The sequence below is a fragment of the Leptodactylus fuscus genome, chromosome 8, assembly GCF_031893055.1.
Source record: "Leptodactylus fuscus isolate aLepFus1 chromosome 8, aLepFus1.hap2, whole genome shotgun sequence".
In the NCBI taxonomy this organism is placed as follows: domain Eukaryota; kingdom Metazoa; phylum Chordata; class Amphibia; order Anura; family Leptodactylidae; genus Leptodactylus; species Leptodactylus fuscus.
The window spans coordinates 69,679,781-69,691,507 of NC_134272.1; the positions used below are offsets into that span (position 1 = coordinate 69,679,781).

Consider the following 11,727-nt stretch of genomic DNA (forward strand, 5'->3'; position numbering starts at 1 on the left):
ATAACATTGCAAAGAAGGAATAGAAATGAAACTTGCAATGCCCTTGAAAATAAATCTCTGAAAGGCAGAAAATAAATGGCCTGTCATTCTAGTACATTGGCTACAGTGCAGCAATAACATTGTGGTGTTTCCAACACACAGAGACCTGTGCGTGTGGACAGGAAAACGGAGATGTGTGTCAGCCTGTGGGATCTCCAAATACACTGAATATAAATGAGGCTCCCAGCATCGAGGACGGTACAGTATGCAGATTGTTAGCATTATACTGCGAGCTCTGTGGAAAAATCCTGGAGCTGTGATGCGTTGCTGACGTACAGGGAGACTTCTACTGCTCTGTGTTTAGTTTGACTTTATTCTACTGTATCAGACCAATGACAAGTAACAGACCTGATATACTTTATATGATGAATTGTTCCTGCACACATACAGTATGTGGGGAATGTATGTCAATCTACGGACAGCAGAAGAAGGGGCAGATGGAGTAACTTGTGACTGTAGGATCAGAATACACTTAGGGTTGGTTTATAGTCTGATTTTTTTTTTTTTTTTTTTTTTTATAAAGGAGTTTTCCCATCTGAGACATTTATAACATATTCTCAGGACATGCCATAAATGTCTTATGCTAAGTTCACATTAGCATCGGCTCTCCCTGGTCTGTCAGAGATACAAAACAACAGATAGGTGGAGCACTATGATAGCGGTTACATACAAAACGTCCATTGTTCTAAAACTGAAAGCAGCGGACACAAAAGCTGTGCCAAAGCCTTCTTGAGAACTTTGGTTAGATACCGTCTACCTGCAGCCACTATTATTTTTAGTTAATATTTCTTCTAATTCATTTTATTATTAAATAAGGTAAGGGCTAATTCACACAGAGTTAAATGAACTCCGCGTGTAGCCGCGACGGGATGCCGGTCCAGTACACTGGCATTCTGCGATGGATTAGGCCCAAATGAATGGGCCGGAGCCTCGCGCCGCAGACACCGTGGCTGATTCAGCCATGGAATCCGCGGCAAGATGGGGAAGCTCGCTTCTTTTTTCCACTTCTAGCTAGCGGAAAAAAGAAGTGAGCGGCTCCCATTGAAGTCAATAGGAGCCATTTTTGGCAGCGCATTTTGAGGCGGATTCCGCGTCAAAATCTGCTGCCAACTTCCCCCATTTGAACTAGCCCTAAGGGTCTGTTCACATTTATTTTATACTTGACATTACATTTCGTCTATGCACTAAAGCTCCTGGGGCACACACCAAACGTGCTAGTATACAATTTTTGTTTTCAGTGGGAGCCAAGGCTATGGTATACCAATACAATCCCATATGTTGAGAAATTCCCCCAATATATACCTCAGAAGCAATAGGCTAAATGTGAACAGGTCCTAACTGTGTCCGTAGGGGTGCTCTGTTGGGTCTCATGTTCTATTTCTATTTCCTTCCCTCTAAAAGCACATGAATGTCTAAGTCGCTGCAACTCCCAGAGATGTCCCCTGTCCCAGGAAGAAAAACATCAGCTGCACAGCGCAGACAAGCAGATCGCCAGACATGTCCTGCTCTGCCTGCTTCTTGTCGTTGGACTCTTTGCAGTAAGTGGATCTATAGAAAATATTCACAAATGGTTTTACATCTGATCTGAACATATGAGAAAGGCAAAACCATCACAAATCTGCTATAAATATTCAAGCCCTTCAGTGTGAAGATGCGCCGGCCCATCATTAACACGTGTGTCGTTTCCTTTGGCAGAATGTGTCCAGTTGCTTCTGGTGGCTTTTTAATCCAGAACCCGGGAGACTTTATGTGGAGCTTCAGTTTTTTTGCGCTGTGTTTAACTTTGGTCAGGTAGGTTCATCTTAATATATATTATTTACCTATAGTAGGACCACTTGGGAATCTATGCATTTGGGATCAGTAAATATCTATATATTCCAGGGTGATATATGTGGGTCCTCCTATAGGACCAGCAACTACCTCTAAAAAGGGGGGGGGGGGGTTCCATATGCTACCCTATTCAATTCTGTACAAGTTACGGAAACAGTGTATGCAAGCAAACTTGGTTTTGTCCACAGTTCTGGGCATCATTTCCACATAGGATAAAATTTGGAGACAAATTTACTAGACATTTATGGCTTATCCTGTAAGTAAACTGAAATGGGACAAGAATAGAGAAAATTCAGGAGCCACCTAAGTATTCTGTACTATGTACTTTACTATTCTCGTCTTTCTTTGAGCTTTAGAACTATATAGTAGGGCTCTTCTGTATATATTGTTAACTTGTGGTTATCGCACTTTCTTCAGGGTTTCCTGTCATTTGCCATTTTTGGATTAGATAAACACTTGATTATACTGCCATGCAAGAAAAGGTATGTACATTTCTAATTCTAATATCTTAGCTCACTTTTTATCGTCATGTTGTTTTTAGGTCTGGAAATCTGCACTGGCGAATATCAGAGATCCAAATCCCCTGCATAGACCTAGGTTTCAAATATAACATGCTGGGTATATGCACCAGCCATGAGGAGGGGCACAGGAGCTTACTACGTCTTATTACTAGGTTGAGTACATACCAGTAGGCGTTTATTCCCTGCACATGTTCTAGTGGTGGCTGTAGCCAAGCAGTTTATGCCATAAATATCTGATAGATGCAGATCGCACCTCTGGGACTGTACTTAGCTCAGGAATTTGGGTCCCAGATGAGAATAGCTCTTTAATGGCACAATCCTTTGAAGTCCACCAGAGTGTCCATGGAAAGAAGGTTGTCCTCATAACTCGGTACCTTTTAAATAGGAAAATTGCAGTTAAGCACCATATTGCCTCTGTAAAGATCTTTTCTTGAGTACCGGAAGACAAAGAGCCTCATTTTACAAAGTGCTAATGTATATATGAAGGATCATCTGTACTCCAATGTGATGGTATTCCCAGACCCTAGGAACCACCGCACTACCACTGAATGGCCTCCTCATAGGATATAATCTGTAGTTATGTCTGCTGTATAGCATTGCATACAAGATACAGCGTGCTCTGCAGTAAATCCTTTTCTTCAGCTTGCTCATGTATTTTTCAGACTTCAGTTCCTGTGGAATGGTAGAGAACCAAATGTCGTGGCTGAGGAGACCAGGCTTCCCGAGGAAATCCGAATGACCTGCCACCAATTTGTACACTACCACAAAGACCTGTGCATCAAGAATATTGTCAGGGAGAGAAGGTATCACCATGTTACACTAACTAATATGTGGGGAAGAGATTGATGTGGTATTCAAGAAAAACTTTGTGTTTCACATTTACTGAGTGGGTAATAAAGCAAAGGTAAAGTCTTAGGCCTTAGTTCTTAGGTGTAGGATGCTCCAGGAATACATAGCTACTCCCCATCCCTATAGTGGGAATGTGTGGGAAGCCATCTCAGCCCGTGTTTGCACCATATTATTCATCCTCTTTGTCTGTGTTCACTTGTGTAAGTGTTATACTTTGTAATTAAGTGTACGGATTTGCTTTAGGCTGCAACACATTGCAGGTACACACACAAAATAATCTGCACATACTGACTGCAAGCACTGTCCATGGCCAATACATTAAGAGATGTATTGTACTGCTGCCATAGTGAGGATCGCTCTATAAATAAATCCATCCACAATTGAAACGTTTTACCTGTCCACAGGGTAGGTGATCAGAATCTGAGCGTCTAACTGCAAGGACCCCACTGATCACAAATAGGGGGATCCCATGTTACTTGTTTATGTACAGCAGTGATGGAGCATGTGTATTGCCGCTCCGTTCCATCTACATGGGAATGTCCGAGATGGCGGAGAGCTGTACATGCTTGACCACCACTCTTCTCAAATGGGGGACATGAGAGCCCTGTTTTCATGATCTTTAGGGGTTCCAGATTTCATACTACCACTGATCAGACACTTGTGGATAGGTGACAAGTTTCAGTCTTTGGACAATTCCTTTAAATGAAGGAGGTCCGACAAGCAGCTAATAGGCCTGGTCTTCATTCGTTCACGCTACTTACACATGACAGCATCGTCTTGTAGACACTCGGGCTGGCCATAGACATTATAACCTTATAGATAACCGAGCTAACATATCCGGCAACTTCTAACTCCATGACTGATTTGTTGGCATGTTAGCGGGTGAGTCTGTCTGTGCACTGACATTGACAGACTCACCCTGACCCAAGAGCTACAGAAAAAGGCTGAGTGGTGATCTGCAGAAAAATTCATCCAATATTATTTTTGGGCAAATATGTATTAAGTGTTAGACAAGGGAATATTTTTTTAGGAACAGTCTGTCCTTGGCTATGGACTGGTAGACTTCTCTTACATTTAGGGTTACAGGCTCTGGTCACAAGTGATGTCGAGGAATTCTCTACATTTCGGTGGCTTTCATAAGAATGTATTCTAGTTCACCTAACGCGTTTTAGGAATGGATAAATTAAAGGGGTATTTCAGGTTACAGATATTGATCTATCCTTGTGCTAGGTTATCCATATTAGATTAGTGGGTATGAAGAATTGTCACCGATCAGCTCCTCAAAGCAGCCACTGCACCTGTACAGACACAAGGAACAAAGCCAGAAGCTAGCTACATCCTCTGTGTAGTGGCCAGGCCGGGTTAGTGCACTCATCAATATCTGTAACTTGGTAAATCCCTTGAATATTTATGCCCTAGCTATAAATCATTACACCTACATGTATTACTAGATCTTCTACTACATTGATGCCTTTTAGATGATTACAATCAATTTCGTTGGCAGGGTTTCCATGTTCTTATTAGTCTAATTGATGTTCAGCCAACACAGATGGCGCCCTCTTGTGGATGTATTTGCTTGCTGCACAGATTTTGCCAGTGTGTTTTGAGCATGAAAAGCATCTCGTCTCTTCTTCTGTCTTTCACGCTACTCTTGCTTCATCCCTTTCCTTTCTGTCACCTTGTAACAGTGCATGACTTCACCTGTATTGTCCTCAGACGCCTGTCTTGTCCTGTCTTGTCTTCACAATCATGCGAATCAAGAGTGCAAGGATTTAAGGGTTAATGAGAAAGTGATCCAATCGCCAATAAAGTGATCCATGACACCAGCCACAGATGTACAGATAGGAATTGTAACACTAAATGCTCCAGAATGCTCCTTCAGCTATTACATGTTGTACAGGTGCTTTGTGCCTTGCTGGACAAGGGATGTAGCTTAGTAGATGGGGGGCGGCTATGGATGTGCCAATGTGTGCCCCACATTGCGGACATGCAGCAGAAAAAAACCACAGCATTTTCCAGCACCAGCAAAGTGAATGAGATCCTGGCTTATCCCACCCAGACAGGGAAAAAAAACACAGCATCTCCATTTTACCTGTGGATCGCTCGCATTTTCCCTATGGATTTAATAAAAGCGGCAGAAAAAGAAACGCAATATATTTCCGCTGCGTTTTTTTTCTGCTGCGTTCCGCAACATAGGGCCTTCACCTAAAGGAGATTTCCTACCACTGGTGTTCTTTTGATTCAATTTTAGAAGGTCCCCAAATGTGCTTAGTACCTGTGTGACTCTGTATCTAGTGTCAGATCTGATAGGCTGGCCTGTGTAATAGCAGGAATCCCTCCACGTGAGGATACGAGCGATGGGAAGGAGTTCCTGATTTGTGACCACCAGCACTGAACACATTACATGGACATTCTGAGCGAATCACAAAAAAAAGGCTCTGTAACTAATATATAACAGTATCTAATAGAGATGAGCGAATACTATTCGAAACGGCAGTTTCGAATACCACGCTCCCATAGGAATGAATGAAACCGGCCGGCGTGCAGGGGGTTAAGCGGCCGGACGCCGGCTCCAGCTGCGTGCCTGCCTGCATCCATTCATTCCTATGGAGCGAGGTATTCGAAACGGCCGTTTCAAATACTATTTGCTCATCTCTAGTATCTAATTATAATATTTAAAGGGGCTATCTACAGCAGTGCTAAATCTTCACTGTTCCCCTGTGCCTCCTTTACTTGGCTTTATTTTACTTGCTGCTCCCTGTATCACTGTTATATACATGCAGTGAATCTATGGACAAACTACAGTTCCCATGATTCATCTGCCTGCACTCTGTCTCTGTAATGCTCACTTCTCTACTCTCCCCTGCAAGTAAATCACTCCCACATCTGAGGTCACATGATGCTGTGATGTTTTGTTTGGAAGATCATGTCACCTTTCACCCTGTGAGCAGCAAACACAGAGAGTGAGAGCAGGCAGATGAATCATGGGAAATGTAGTTTGTCCATATATTCAGTGTATGTAAATAACAGTGATACAGGGAGGAGCAAGTAAAATAAAGCCATGCAAAGGGTGCACAAGGGAACGGTGAGGATTTAGCACTGCTGTGGATGTATTTGCAGATCATTTTTGGAAGCTGGATAATCCCTTTAATTGTGGTGCAATTGTATCCAGTAGTTGAAGTGGCTACAGAAGAAATGCAAAATGTAAATGTTCCAATACTTTTCTCTTTTGCTCAGTCCACTCCTGGCATTGGGTAAAAACTGCAGCAAAATCTGCAACAGAAAAGCAGCTTTTCCGCAATGCGGGGCCTTAGCCTAAATCTTATGGGGCCGATGGTCACACCCTGCTTGAGGGAAGTGGCACGTGAGGAACAAAGCTCAATTTTTGAGCAAAAATTCTCACCTTCACAAAACAAAATTGTAACCTTTTCACACAGAAGCCATGATAAATCAGCCCCTAAATTCTAGATAATGATTTTCATTTTAGGGTTGACCTTGGCCCTTGCTGAGAAGCCCCAGTCAGTAGTTGTGGGTACCACAGTCCGTGTGTCCATAGACGCGCCAAAATGGCGGTTGTAGTAGAGGAGGTATTCTCCATCTTAATGCACATGTGCAGTACTGAACATCATCTTGAAGCAGCTATGGAAGGGTGGTACCGGGGGAGGGGGGCTTCTTTTCGAGGGGTACGGTAAGACCTAAAGTGAGTAGCCATTACACAGTACAATGCGGCATTTCTAAAATTCCCAATGAACAGACAACCCCTTTAATCTTCCCGGTCTAATTGGGCAGTATAGCATTCTAACCTGATGACCCCCCTTTGCCCCCCGATTAATATTCTTTAACCCTATGATGAACTCTCCTAACACACTTATATCACGCTGTCCTGTTTCCTCTCCTGTTTTTCTTTACCTGCTGAATACACAGCGCTGGTACAAGAGTTACAGAACATTTGGGTGAATCATTCCTTTGACATACAGGTGTGGTCCCAGGACGTCTGGAGGAATCTTCTGGGGCTCAGATTTGGTGAGCTGGCTTGTTGAGGTTGGATTGTCCTCCGACCGCGGGGAAGCGGTGAAATATGGCGAGAGACTGCTGAAGGGAGGGGTCATCCAACACATCACAGATGAATTTGAATTTCGGGATGAAAACCTTTACTACCGCATGTTGAAGACCAAGCGAGGTCCTGCTGACCGCAGATGACCCCACCACCATTTGCATCTATAAAGCCATATATGTGTAACAGAGTGGATCCTACTAATATGCAATACCCAGGTGGGCTATTCCTAGTGAAAGCTGCAAGGAAAGGAATCCCATTACCTTGCGTCACGTCAGTGAGTTTCTGCCGTCGCTCAGTGACAAGCTATTATTTATTATGTTACTATTGGTTCTAATACGCCATATACGCTTCATGTGCCAACTAGTAGACGTTACATTGACACGGAGATGATCTGCTGTGCAACAATCCTGTCACAGACGTCATCTCGAGGTTTTTTTTGTTTTGCTCAGGAATAATTCTGACATTTTAGCATAATTTATATATTTTATTTTCTAGCCGCTGACATTTTGCACACTAATTTAATACATAGGTGATTTATTGCAGAGTTTATGATACTAAGAGCAGACCTCTGGTTATAAAACCACTTTTGTAAGAAACTTTGTGATATAGCTTAAAGGGATCCTATCATTGGATTCTCCTTTTTTTTCATTCTAACATGTAGGAATAGCCTTAAGAAATGATGTTCTTCTCCTACCTTTAGATGTCTTCTCTGCGCCGCCGTTTGGTAGAAATCCCGGTTTTCTTCAGTATGCAAATGAGTTCTCTCACAGCACTGGGGGCGGTCCCCAATGCTGCGAGAGAACTCTCCAGCACCGCCTCTATCTTCTTCAGGAACATCCTCTCCTTGTGTTGTCTTCCGTCCTGGGTTTCAATCTTCTAGGCCTCGGGCCTTGGGCAGAGCTGACTGCGCATTCCCGGGCCACAAGAAAATGGCCGCTTACACCAGCTTACTGAGAAAGCGGCCATTTTCTTGTGGCCCGGGCATGTGCAGTCGGCTCTGCCCAAGGATTAGTAGATTGAAACCCAGGACAGAAGAAGACGCAGGGAGAGGGCGTTCCTGAAGAAGATGAAGACGTCACTGGAGAGTTCTCTCGCAGCATTGGGGACGCCCCAGTGCTGCGAGAGAACTTATTTGCATACCGAATAAAACCGGGATTTCTACCGAACGGCAACTCAGAAAAGACATCTAAAGGTAGGAGAAGAACAGCATTTCTTAAGGCTATTCCTACGTGTTAGGGAGAAAAAAAGGGTATCCAGTGATAGGATCCCTTTAAGAAGATCTTGTTCCTTCTCCACTTTTTAGGCTTCTCTCATTCTCCTTATGTTCTCTGACTGTTATCTCCAAGCAAATGTGTTGTTTTTAGCCACATACAGAAGTCTATGGAGGCTGTTAATGGATTTATTGCCTGATTCTGTGCCGAGCTGAAGATACAGCAGTGCCAGAAGAGTTTAGCAGCAGCCACTTTTATATTGATCTGTACTATTCATGTCTGAACAGTTGTTTTAGAATAGGAGGTACATTTTATTGTAACAAGTCCTTATATTGTCACAGGATTTGTCTACTAGACCTGTTTGTACAGAAAAGGAAAAGTGCAATGTAAGGGCTTAGACGGCCATAATACACCTCTGTATAACGGCCACAAATTCAGCTCTGACCCATCTGAGCTGTGTCCTGTATCCCTATGTTGCAGCTTTTTGGGATTATTTTATTCACAGTTGGGACAGAATTTGCAGCCACAGTATAACACTGATGTATTAAAGCCGTCTGAACATGGCCTAAGGGTGAATCCAGTGGCAGTAGGTTTATTGCAGATATTTCTGTTAATGTCCCTTTTATCTGAATGGGGTTTTCAGCCTCCATGCACATGCTGCAGAAACGCCCCATTTAGATCTAGGGAACTGATTTTTCAGTCAAAGAAATTTCTGCAACCAATATACCAAGTGTGACTATACTCTACTGGGCTCCTGTATGAATTACCATGTTACATCATGTGGAGTCACATGTGCCATATTTAGGAATGGCTTGCTGGTTTTCTTTTTAATTTTTAAAGGGGTTTTATGAATTTATGTTATGGATTGACTATTGCTAGGATGTCAGATCGCTGGAGTCTAACTCTTGGCACCCCCACAGATCAGCGGGGTGAAGGAGCCGTGGTGTGCATCTTAGCACTGCGGCCTCTCGTATTTTTTTTTTTTTATATATATATTAGCCTGTCTTACTTATTAGTGGCATTGTGCAGTTACAGTTTTGCCACATTTCCAGCACCATGGTCCCCAGAGTATCTGTTTTAGCCCCAATTACTCAATTTCTGTACTTTTGTCCTCCCCCTGGTGAAAGAGGCTAAAATGTAATTTTTTAATTTTTGTTTCATTTTGTTTTAAGGGGTACCAAGTAGGTTTCCATCACATATTATTTTTATTCTTAGCAGTTCATTAAAATAAATGCTGCCTTTTTAATTTTTCGTAATATTTTTGGTAAATTTATGACTTTGTGAATGTGGAGTTTTATAAGCCCTACTGGGAATAAAATGGATAAAACTCTACAATTAGAGGACCTTTCATGACTTTGGGCACAGGCAGTTCTATATACTGAATTCAGCGCACTGTCGGCTTTCCCAATCTGTGCCCCGGGTGAGGAGCTATCGGTCCCGGTACCGTAGCGCTTTACAGTCAGAAGGGCGTTCCTGACACTTAGCCAGGGACGCCCTTCTGCCCAGTAGCGCCTATCGCACTGTACAGTGTGACCGGGGAGGAACTCCCCCCTCCCTCTTCTGATACTTGTCTATGGGCGAGCTGTGTGAGCAGAGGGAGGGGGCGTTCCTCCCCGCTCACACTGTACAGCGTACAGACTGTCAGGAACGCCCTTCTGACTGTAAAGAGCTACGGTACCAGGACGATAGCTCTTTACCCAGGGCACAGATTGGGAAAGCCGACAGTGCGCTGAACTCAGTATATGGAACTGCTGGTGCCCAAATCCATGAAAGGTCCCTCTATAAGAGAATACTGCCAACCCCAAAAAATCTTGCCAGAGAGTTCTTTTGGGGAGGGGGAAGCTAGAGAACATATCAACATGTGTGAAATGATCCATCGTCGGCTCCTCCATAAGAAAAGTTTTTTTGTTTTGTTTTTTGGCCCTACTATTAGGATAGAGCTGTTCATTCAGTAGATATATGGATATAAAAATGTCTTATCAAGAAAACTGTTGATACAAGACCCTAATAAACCTTATAGCACATCCAATGTAATCAAGTGTTGGTGTCAGTGCCCAGCTGGGCCGGAAGGTTTATTTTTAGTTTTTTTTTTTTGTTTTTTTTTTTGTTCATAGGATTGGTTGCATTTGTTTTAAATCGTTGTACAATAAAACCGCTCCAAAAGATGACCTATCTATTTATATTCACCAGTAGGCGTCCAATGTGTTCGTCAGTGCCATCATTAATTTTTATAGTCACTAGATGTTCTTAAAGTGTCCTGGTTTGGTCTTCAGATGTCCTCTTAATGTTTCTTAAGGGTAACAGAACCTGTAGGGCGCTGCACTACTCTGACCTATTACTGTTTCCCACGTTTTAGATATTACTGGACTCCCCCTTAGGATAGAACCTTAATATCAGGTTTCAGCTGCTAGCAGGAGCCTTGGTGCCTGGCATAGCACAGTATACAGAGATGTATCCACTGTATACAGTTACTGCAGGTCGGCTCTCATTCACTTGAAGGGGATCTGAGCTACAGTAAGCTTGCAGTACACTCAATAGTGGACACAGACATGTATTCCCAGCGCTATGGCCCCTGCTATCAGCTGATACGGCTCCTATATTGGTGACCTCATTCTATCAATATATAAATCCTGGAAAATCCCTTTAACTCATGGAAAGCGGTGACTCCACATACAATGTTAGTTGTCTGTGTTTTACTGTTAATGTATATACATCTGGATAGACACCAGCAACAGAACTATATATATATATATATATATATATATATATATATATATATATATTCTAGTGCAAGTCCTTAAAGGGAAGTATAGACTATGCTTGAATATTCATATAGTTATTACACTGGGAATTTATGCTATATTAAAGGGATTATCTGAGGTTTGGGAAGAAATACAACCCATTGAGCAAAAGTGGTGCTGCACCTTCTTTCCAAATCTTGGAAATTCATTTAACTGATCTGTGATTTTTTTTTTTTGTTTTTTTTCTTTTCCTGCAGATTTTCCATGTTAGGATTATATGTAGCAGTTCTATATTGTGTTCTTTCAACTCTGCTTTTTGGGTATCGCACATCAGATTTACATATAAAATATACAATATGGGAAAGCTCTCTAGGTTTTCTGGCTGGGGACATAAATTCGGTGATCGTTGCAAAAACCCAATGTACAGTGTCTGCAATGTGGACAAATGCTGACGAAAAAAACGCACAAATTTCAGCAAT

At 42.5% G+C, this 11,727-nt stretch overlaps 1 protein-coding gene across 2 annotated transcripts in view; it reads left to right on the forward strand.

The window, feature by feature from the left end:
- Positions 1-8,208, forward strand: part of GPR155 (G protein-coupled receptor 155) — a 28,428-nt gene extending 20,220 nt beyond the window's left edge. Inside the window, exons 11-16 of one of the 2 annotated variants that reach the window (XM_075284123.1) lie at positions 142-237; positions 1,441-1,577; positions 1,735-1,830; positions 2,287-2,351; positions 3,053-3,193; positions 7,217-8,208. In XM_075284123.1, the coding sequence (XP_075140224.1) occupies positions 142-237; positions 1,441-1,577; positions 1,735-1,830; positions 2,287-2,351; positions 3,053-3,193; positions 7,217-7,439 (758 nt within the window). In that variant the 3' untranslated portion in view covers positions 7,440-8,208. Of the gene's footprint in view, positions 1-141; positions 238-1,440; positions 1,578-1,734; positions 1,831-2,286; positions 2,352-3,052; positions 3,194-7,163 lie in introns of both variants that reach the window. The other variant, XM_075284124.1, reaches the window with a different exon arrangement.
- Positions 8,209-11,727: the final 3,519 nt, after the last annotated feature.